The following is a 10,891-nucleotide window of genomic DNA, read 5'->3' on the forward strand; positions in this document are numbered from 1 at the left end:
TCGTTCGACGACGTTCCTTCCTGTCGGGTCAGAAGTCATGATAGCTTAGCTTGCAGTTCGATTATGCAGTTGGTTCGAAAGCAACGACGACGATGGAGGGAGCTCGATGTTCTGCTTCAGTGCTTCTGCAATTGGATTGGAAGCATCGACGAAGAAGAGATTCGGGAGGGTCTCGTTCTGCTTCTACAGATGGATTGGAAGCAACGACGATGGGAGGGAGTTTGCCGTTCTGTAGTTGGATTAGAAGCAACAACAATGACATGAGGGAGCTCGTTGTTCTGTAGTTGGATTAGAAGCAATGATGATGATATGAGGGAGCTCGCCGTTCTACAGTTGGGTTAGAATTAACGACGATGACGACGGGAGCTTGGAGGGGCTTGTATGGTGGTTTCTTGTCGGGTCAGGTCAACTCGGAAACCCGATGGGTCGGGTTCAGGTTCTAACCCATTTGGCAAAACGGGTCGGATTTGAATCAGGTCAAACAGTCGCAGTCCAATATCAAGTTTGACCCAAACCGTAACCCGATTTTGACACTCTTATATTCCCTCAACTCTCAAAATTCTCACAAAATTCTCATTAAAGAAAAAGGAAAAAAATAAAATCCCAAACCTTCGGGTCCCAAATCTACATCTCAACGAAATCTTCAAACGCTTTCTATTTTCCTTTAAGCCAAATATTACAAAGCAGCAACAGAAATAGAACCAGATCTAACGTACAGTATCAATTACATAGCAAAATTAGCAGAGCACACTTCCATGTTTCAGATTATCAATAGCTGGACTTGAACGGCCGGAAAACCTTGAGGTCAGACACAACGCCGGCGATAGAGCCAACCGCAGCAGCGATAGAAACCACAAGGCAAGCCATGCTCAGAATCTGAAGGCAAAACCACTTCATGCTCCATTTAGGCACTTTCTTCTGAACTATATACATCTCTATTGGAAAGTAGACCGTTAGAGGCCAGAAGCCGAGAGCACCAAGGAGACCAACAATGTCGTTGAAGAAAGGAAGAAGCATGGAGATGATGGTGGTGATGATCACAAAGGCCGTGCGCCACAACAACCGGAAGAGACTGAGGTTATATGACTTGGAAGAAACAGGGAGTTTGATTCTGATTTCTTTGGAGATGAACTCGTTGCCTGGCCATGCCTGGCTCGCCCATTTCTCAATGAAGGCGAAGAGAGGCTGGCAATAGACTTGGTATGCGCCGACAAGGTGAATGACGATGGCGGCATTGGCGATGTCGAGAAGCCAAAAGGGGTTGTAGAAGCCGAACCCGGTGAGGAGGTTTCCCGGGGCTTCGTCGCCGAAGGCGGCATAGCCCATGCAGCCGCAGAGGATGTAGAAGAAGGTTGTGACAGCCACGCTTAAAAGAGTCGCCTTTTTCATCACCTTTGCTTCGGATGGAGGTGGGGATTTGATAGTATCCTGAAGAAGAGAAAGGAGTTTAGAAGAAAAAAAGTGTTTGGAGTGCATTTTTTGCCGTTTGATTGGTTTTTGAGGGAGTTTTTACCTGTATTTCGATGAGGATCATAGAGTAGGAGTAAGCGAAAGCGATATCACCAAAAGCCTGGAGACTGCGCCAGACCTTTTGGGTTTCGGTGACTGCGCTGCCGACGCTGATTCCGGTGAGACTTCCACTGATGCCACCGTTCGCTGCTCGAAAACAGATTGAGGTTTAGAAGAATATTGTTAGAGGAACTTGTTTTGTAAGATGAGAAGGTAGATGAATGTGTATATTACCAATAACTTGAACTATTCCGAGGGCAAGGCCGATGGAGGAGTAGGTGAAGGACATGACAGCGGCGACAATGGAAAGCCACCAAATTTGGTCGAAGTCAGGGATTTGCGAGAAGATTATCTCTACAACGCCGAAGATGATCATGTAAGGGGTGCTTGAGACGTGGCAGGGGCTCTTGTGGCCTTTCTCATGGAAACAATTTGATCTCCGGATTGCTCTGTTTTTAAAAACAACCAGTTTTGATTTTAGTTCTCTCTTTTTATCCAAAGAGTTTAACAGAGCAAGAATGAAGGCAGGCATTTTCGTACGTCATGCTAATAGAGGAAGCAATGGTGTAACCAATGGCAACTCCAAACAGATTCGCATACTGAATAAAGCCACAGAGCTTAACCTTCACTCCACCTGAGAGAAGAGAAACAAACATCTTTAAATCCAAAGTTGAAACCTTTTGTAGTAAAATTTGGATCTTGAGAATGGTGGGAGCAAGAGCAGACCGAGGTAAGAGGTGACCGCGTCGGTATAAGTGTAGTTACGCTTGCCGGAGATGGGATCGCCGGTTCGGTAGCAGTCGGTGAGCAGAGAAGATGTGTAGTATATAACGAAGGCAAATAAGATCATGACCACTGGACCAGCGACCCAGCCGAGCTGGGCAATAGCCCAGGCCAACGAAAGCACGCCGGAGCCTATCACAGCCGTTATTATGTGAGCACTCGCCGTCCACATATTACCTGTAAAAAAATAGCAAAACTCAGAATTCCTTCTCTTTTCTCATATAAAACAGAGGAAGGGTTCCTCGTGCTCTGTACCAGTTCTCTTCATTCTCCCATCATCGTCGAAGCTTTCTAAGCTTTCCAGTGCATGCTGACGCCCGAGCTCTATAGAGACATCCATGGAACCAAGCCGAGCTTGTTGATAGTACTTAGCAGCGCCGGTCTCTTCCATCTTACAAAAGAGAAAGAAACAGAGAAAACAAAAGCAGAGTGAGACGAGGAGAACTGGAGTGCCGAAGAAACGTTCATGGAAGTGACTATATATAGAGATAGACGTAGAGAGAATGAATAAGCTCGTGCCCAAGGTAGGCGATGACGCGGCTTGACCTCCACTCTCCGTTCAAATCTGATAGTTCCATTGGCTGGTCAATGATAGCTCTGCCACCACCATTTGAAGAGCACTAAAATGGCGAGGTATTGGCCGGAACGAGAAGAAATTGGGGGGAAAGACCCCATTTCGTGCGGTGGGAAAGTGATAAAATTAGGAATTCGAAATATTTTATTGGTTTTTACCTTTGGCATTTCTTCAGAGGGTGGTGAAGACTTCACAGAACAGGAGAGGAGACGAGCAGAGTAGAAGAGAAAGATGTGAACTTCTCTTGTGTTGGATTGGGGAGTGCCATGCAATGGAGCTATATATAGAGTGAAAATTCATAAAAGAAGTTCTTCTAAGTGAGAAGCCTTCGGCTGTGGGTCCATTCGTGATGAGATCGAATAAGATTCTTCTCGGAATGCATTATTATTTGCTTGAGATTCCCCAAAAAAAAAAAAAAAAAAAAATTGCTCTAAGAGTTTGTAAATAAATATAAGTTTAGGGGTGTCAATTTTTGACACGATCCGAACTAGATCCGGATAAATCCGGGTTAGGGTCATTCGGGTTCAACAAATCAGTCCGTTTAAAAAATCGGGTCGGGTTCAAATTGACCCAGCAACCCGAAATTGACCTGAAAATTACTCGAAATGGACACGAAAACTCATATTTGACCCTGAAACCCGAGATTGATCCATTTTAACTAGAAATTCAAAAATTGACTGTATTTTTGACCCAAAAACTAGCAATTTTAGGTCCACTTTGGGTCATTCGTGTCAGATCGGGTTGACTAGGACCCGAATCGGGTTGGGTTCGGGTCCAGAAATCTGACCTGTTTTTAAAAACGGGTCGGGTTCGGGTTGACCCAAATAGTGCCGGGTCAGTTTCAGGTTTGGGTCAGTTTCGGGTTCGACCCAAACCTGACCCGTTGACCCGAATTGACACCCCTATGTAAGTTAACACTCTTTTGATACTATCCAATTATATATATATATATATATATATATATATATATATAAAGCCATGCAATCAATCAATATTATTTTCAGGAGAAATTATTACGTGCGGTCATCCGACATCTTCGGAGGTGAATCAGGATGCGCCACATCATCATTTTGTTGAAAGTGGCTCATGCTGATTCACTTCCGGACAGTCTTATGACCGCATATAATAATTTCTCTATTTTCATAAGACTACTATAAAAATAGTGATGATTAATATTTATATATAGATTTTTAAAACATTCATTGTATGATTTTTAAAATATGCTCATACGGATAATTCAATCTGAATATTTATCACAGAAGAACCGAACAAAGCATTATTGAGAAATACCGATTGGCATGTTCAGCTGCCAGATTCGATGGTGGTTCATTTTTGTTCCGCTGCGATGCCCAAGTCTAAACAAACTATGTTCTTCACGGCAAATTAAATGGTCCTTGAAGGAATAATAACCTTCTTTGCTTCTTCTCAGATAAATATTCTCCTGTTGAACGCCGCACTCGTCTCGAATGTACCAAAATATTTTTCATTATTTATTTTACGAAATTTAATTTATATACGACAAAGCATTGTTGTTTTCTCTGTGAGAAATATGGCTCTTATCCGAATTTTTATTGCGTCCTCCCACCTGACATAGAGATACGTCCTCCCACCATTAAAAAATTGGATTTTTGCTCGGTATTGTTAGCTATTATTTGGTATTAACGAAGAATATCATCATGTGAAGACCAATACCGAGTTATACCGAGCAATACAGAGCTTTACCGAGCAATACAAAAAAATACCTAGTTTTTCATAGAAAAAATTCGGTATTGCTCGGTATTGCTCGATATAGCTCGGTATAACTCGTTATTGGTCTTCACATGATGATATTCTTCGTTAATACCAAATAATAGCAAGCAATACCGAGCAAAAATGGAGTTTTTTAGCGGTGAGAGGACGTATCTCTACGTCAGGTGGGAGGACGCAATAAAAATTCCTCTTATCCTGCCGATTTTTACAAAGAGGTATTACAAAAAAGTTTTTAATTGTTTTTTTTTTACAAAAAAGTTAAGGGGGATTTACATACATACAATTTTATATCATGCTATTTACATATTTAATATCTAAAATTTTAATATTTGATGCCTACCGCTCATAGACAATTTTAATATCAAATATGCTATTGTTATATTTCATTCGGACCATTCATATCACCATTTAAAATTTAATATTTCATTGCTTGCATCCATATTTAATCTATAGATGATAGACATGAAATGTTAAAGTTTTAAAGTGTTAGATATGTAAATAACATAATAGAAAGTAGTATGTCTGTAAATACCCCAAAATTAACTATCAAAGCACAAATGCAATGGGAAGGAATTGCCAAAAGATATTTGATTAAGGCTTCGTTTGGAATGATTTTCTTGTTGCTTTTTAAAGCATCTTTATGGTATAAATTTTTTAAATTTTGTACTAAAAAGTTGTTTTAAGAAGCAACAAAAAAGCCGTCCCAAACGAAGCCTAAAACTTCATTTGGGATGACTTTATTACTGTTTTCTGATACAGCTTCCTTGTACATAAATTTTTAGTAAGAAAATTATCCCAAATGGAAGCTAAACTTATTAATAAAATGGATAGTAAAAAGTCCTTGAATTTTTTTTTTAAGATTAGTGCAATATAATTTTGATTGATTTCTTATATATTGTAAGTATTATAAAGCTAATTGAAAGAATTTGAAGGGCCAAGATGCATTTCGAATTCTTAGATCTACTTTGAGATTATCGATCTATTTCACTCATTTGAAAATAGATCCAAATGCTTTGAGACCCATCCAACCCAAAAGGATTTTTTTTTTCCTTTTGTGATTTTGTGGAGAGGCTGAAGGCTCCAACCTAGGGGTGTCAATTTCGGGTCACGGGTCGGATTCGGGTCGAATCCGGAACTGACCTGACACTATTCGGGTTCGGGTCAACCCAAACCGTTTTTGCAAACAGGTGGATTTTTCGGACCTGAACCCGACCCGCTTCAGGTTCGGTCCTCCAGCATTTTCTGCACCACCGCACGCGATTCGGTCCTCCGGCTGTCCGGCAGCAGGCACGGCAGCGGCCGCCAGCGGGGCAAGCGGTGTGTGACTCGTGCAAGCGACGATGTGACCCGGACAGGCGACACACGTCACATGTGGACGCTAGAATTTGCGTCTCGACCCTCGTCCCGAAGCGAATCAACATGGACCACGCGGTCACGTAGGCAGTCGGGGCAGGCAACACGGAGCAGCTGGCACACGGGGAAGCCAGGGCAGGCAACTCGGGGCAGCTAGTACACGGGGAAGCCGGGGCAGGCAACGCGGGGCAGCCACTTTTCGGGTCATTTTCTGGTTTTCGGGTCGACCCGAACCCGATTTGGTTTTGCAAACAGGTCGGTTTTCCGGACTTGAACCCGACCCGCTTCGGGTTCAGGTCAATCCAAACAAAAAATTTTCGGGTCAGGTTCGGGTCGGATTTTTGGGTCGGGTCTAATATTAATAGGTCTACTCCAACCCATGAAATGCTCATTAGTGGGCATAATAACAAATTTGGGCGAGAATATGCTGATCAAAACTTGGTTAAGCTAAATTTTACAATTCTCAGATTTTTGCTTTGAAATAAGTTCGTTATAAGAATTTATTGAACATATATAGAGGTGGAAGCAGCATCTCTTTCGAGGGTGGGCAAAGATAATTTTATGTATGAATTTTTTAAAAAATTTTGAGCAATTGCATTTATTGAAGGTGGGTAAGATAGTTAAAATACTTATTCTTCTAAAATAAAAACTTTTAGGGTGGACAATTGCCCACCCTGAACTCTTCCTAATTCCACACACACACATATATAGATATACCAGAGATGTCAGAGGATCTTGATTATCAAAGTTTCATTTGCATTTAACTTTCTCATTTCATTAGAATTAATTCATATACATAAGAATTTACTAGAATTAGTTCAGAATAGCATTTATACTTTAATTATTGAATTATCAAATTATTTAATGCATGTGAATAATGCACAGTCTGATGCCCTCTTATAACTCCACTTTCACTCAAAACTCTATTTAATCTGCTACACCCACATATAATAAGGGGGCTAGAACAAAACAAAACATGATAACATCCCATACATGTATTATGTAAGTGGGGTCAAAATTTCTCCCACGTGCACACAAGATAGATGAGACCACAATAGAACATATAGAGTCTTTGTATCATTTTAGAGAATGCTTTTATTGCATGTCAGAATACATAGTTCCTCCAATGCCATGCAATAAGTTATGCAAATTTGAATGCAATAAGTTAATTATCTCGCATACTTATTTTCATGCAATCCGGTTTGTGTTGAGATTTGTGATTGATTAAGATCGTTTCTTAGTTGAAAAAGAGAAAAAAATATTAGAAAAGAAAAGGAACAAAATTTAGATTTATTTTTCTACAAAAATTCAAAAGGCGAAAATAGTATTTTATTGGCTTTCACATTAGGAAAATCAGATTTTTATTTCAAGTTGTTGAATTTTTTTTAAAAATTTTAAATAAGATTTTTCTGCAAAAGATCTTTTTTTTAGACCAACTCAACCCACTCTTGATGTGCATATTGTAGTTTAAGTGGTCTAACACCCACAAATTAAACTTTTAAGGTAATTACCTGATCATTGATCATTGTTTGACTATCATTATCTGACGATTGTTACCATATTATTGTCTCTTGATTGCTACTAATTATTGGCGACAATTTCATTTGCTAGCAGGTGTCTGCCTCCTAATCTGATCCACCGTCATCCTCCACTACTTCTTCATTATTCCCAACACATTCATAGAAGATCAACCTAGCAATACATATTTTTTAATCCATCTTCTACAATTTGATATGCCCTGTAACTTTTTTTTTAATCTTTTTGAATTTTTCACAAAAAAAAGTTAGTGTTTATACTAAATTCTTCTTATCTATATTTGTATAGATGTTTGTGAAATGCTTAGACAAAATCTAACTATATATCTTCAAAAAAATTATAGCACACAGTAATATATAAAAGAAGGTAAAATAACAGCTAAAATAAAACCTAAACAAATAGTTGTCATCATCAAACAAATTTAGAGACTCAATTGGGAAGCGTCTTAGTGACAAAAGCTTAGCTTTTAGTGGAGAGTTTGATTTCCTCTTGCTTTTAGAAGGAACATCTCTTTGCATTTTTTGACAAAATGAAGCTTGCAATGTCAGTGTGAACTCGCCACGTGCACGCATAATGCATGGGCATCTATCATGTTATCCAAACGGGTTGCATTGTTTTGATTGAGATTTTATTTGGGACGCTTTTTTATTGTTTTTTTAAAATAATTTTTTAGTACAAAATTTTAAATTTTATATTAAAAAAGGTAGAGGTATTAGATTTGACTTGTGTTAAGAAAGGTAGGGGTAGACCTAAAAAGACTTGGTTAGAAAATATTAGGAATGACCTTTCTTTATTAGATTTAAATGAGAATTTGGCTTTTAATAGGACACAATGGAGAAAAAGGATTCATGTAGCCGACCCCACGTAGTGGGATAAAGGCTTGATGTTGTTGTTGTTGTTGTTGTATTAAAAAACTAAAGAATAAGAAAACCGTCCAAAAGAAACATGAATTTCTCTTATATGTTTCCCGCAGAGAATATAAAAATTTATTGACAGCTAAAAAATTATATTTATATATAAGACTTTTATATAAATTTATTATTTGATGGCTATATCTTTTTATGTTATTCTTAATATTATAATAATTGAATTATGAAGAATTATAATTATAATTCATTCTAATTAGATAAGGCCTTAGCAAGCACCCTAGCTAATCATGAAGTTTTTATCCATTATACTCAACATTATAAGAGTTTTGCATTAGCAATTTATGCAAATGAGGGAAATAGTAGCCCAACTAAAGAAACTCGTGAAAGAGATGCACAAATCTTATTTATGCAAATTGAAATAGTTTGATAACAAAAAATAATCAAAGCACCTCTTTTGCAAAAAAAAAAAAAAAAAAAGAGACATATAAAGAAGGTACTTAACAATTAAATTTTAAAAATAAATTGAGAAGAATGGTAACCACCTATTTGTTTGTTATGAATCTAATATTATTAATGTTAATATTAACTCCTAGTAGATTAATTCTGGATCCACAATTCATATTACAAATCATTCTTAGGATATACAAAATTTAAGGAAGTCAATGGGCAGTGAGAAAACATCTCATTAGAATACAAAATAGGGTCACATGTAGCAACTTTATTTAGGAATTATTAAGGAACCAATAAATTTCAACGATCCACCTGGTGAAGTTTGACATATATGGTGACCTAATCAAGTGACTAAACCAAGTTTAAGTTCTTGATTAAGAGAATGGCATCGACATCTCATTAGAATTCCATCACTTCTCTCTGGGAAGTCTTCTTCTTTTCTTCTAGTCAATTTTCACGTAAGCTCTCCTACAGCTCTTCTTTGTTTGCTGATTAGTCCACCTCCGATCCTCCATGGCTAGAATGGCTGTGAATTGATTTGAAGACCCTAGTTTTTTTGGATGAATCGATGAAATACCATTCTTTTCTCGATGCCTTATATGGTGTTTCCCTTGTAGTGGCCTTTCTCAAGCTCAAATCCAGTTCTTGTTGTGGGCTTCCTTCACTTTGGATTGCAGAGGAGGAGATCCTGGCTCTTGCGGCTCCCTAGGTGTTTGCATTAGTTGATAAATTTTCCGCTTGCCGCCCTTCTAGATGCTATTAGAAATTTTTCTTCAATCTTAAGCTCGTTGGCAAATTTTATGTGACCTTTTTTAACCCTTCGCATGCTTTGATTAAACTTGTTAATGATTTAGATTATAACAAGGTTTTCTCTCATAGATCTTATTTTGTGAATAACTGCTATATGAAATTGACCAAATGGTCTCCATTTTTTGACATTGGTGTGGATTCTCCCGTCATTCCCATATGGGTTTCTTTTTTTAAACTTGCAACCTCACATTTTCTCCCCCCGTATTCTTTACAATATGGGATCCTTGTTTGTTCATCCATTAAACTTTGTTAATCCTAGGACCTGTGGTTTGCATCCCTCTCTTGCGCGTGTTCTTGCGGAACTAGATATTACCAAAACTTACCCCAATCGGGTGTGGCTAGGCCCAAAAAAATTAGGCTACATTTAACATGTCGAAATGGAAGTTTTTCATGCTTTTTGAGTTCACTGTAAATCAATTGGGCATAGAATATCCAAATGTAACATTCTTCATCCTCATTTATTTGTCGGTCTTGTGCAAACCTTGAACCCCACGATTCCTATTGCCAATGCTATTAACCCCATGGTTGGTGACCTTATGATTCCTATTTATCCCATTATAGGTGCAACTGCTGTTGCTTTTGTGAAAATTATGGAAAATATGATTAATGCTACTTCCAATCCCGTTCTTCTAAAGGTTGATGTGGTGACTAATGGGGATGTTTTTAATGATAATATTGTTGTCTTGGATGAAGGGGATAATATAACTATTATGCCTTCTATGGGTGGTAACTATGTTATGATTGATAATTTTTTGGCCTTAACTAATTCCAATAATTTTGACATTACTATTGTTAAGTTGCATTATTTGGATTCATTGGCTATTAGGGATGAACAAGTTATTATGAATGAGATAGTTGATCATTTGGATAGTACCCCTTTGTGGATTGGTTCCCCTCATGTTAATGTGAATGCTAATGTGATTGGTCAAGATTTGGTGATTCGTGATAAACTTCCCTTAATTTCTATTCTTGATTCTCCCTCTTCTAATGTTGAGGTTGAGGCTATGAGTGTGGGGAGATGCTGGTTGATGTTCATGTTGGTCTGGCCAATTGGTGCTCTCAATCTACCAAGGATTGGGTCTTTGAGGGGTCTGATGGTGGCCATTCAAACTGTATGATTGATGATTGTTATTTAAATGTGGTGCGTGTGGATTATTAGGGGTTTTCTTCTGGAAAGAAAAATAAGAAGAACAAAAACAAACACTATGCCTTGAGGTTTTAAGTTTTCCTTTGGTTTTGGTCTTATTTTTGGTGTTGG

General features: G+C 38.2%; 1 protein-coding gene across 1 annotated transcript; it reads right to left on the reverse strand.

Moving 5' to 3' along the window:
• Window positions 1-625: 625 nt before the first annotated feature.
• LOC110097952 (amino acid permease 3) lies at window positions 626-3,131 on the reverse strand. Its single transcript, XM_020824624.2, has 7 exons — window positions 3,025-3,131; window positions 2,548-2,683; window positions 2,236-2,469; window positions 2,050-2,143; window positions 1,744-1,958; window positions 1,514-1,656; window positions 626-1,428 (listed from the first exon to the last, which is right to left on the reverse strand). Exons 1-7 carry the CDS (start codon window positions 3,031-3,033, stop codon window positions 769-771), a joined length of 1,491 nt encoding a protein of 496 aa, XP_020680283.1. The 5' UTR covers window positions 3,034-3,131; the 3' UTR covers window positions 626-768.
• Between the last annotated feature and the right edge of the window lie 7,760 nt (window positions 3,132-10,891).

Source organism: Dendrobium catenatum, unplaced genomic scaffold (assembly GCF_001605985.2).
Source record: "Dendrobium catenatum unplaced genomic scaffold, ASM160598v2 fragScaff_scaffold_946, whole genome shotgun sequence".
NCBI lineage: Eukaryota > Viridiplantae > Streptophyta > Magnoliopsida > Asparagales > Orchidaceae > Dendrobium > Dendrobium catenatum.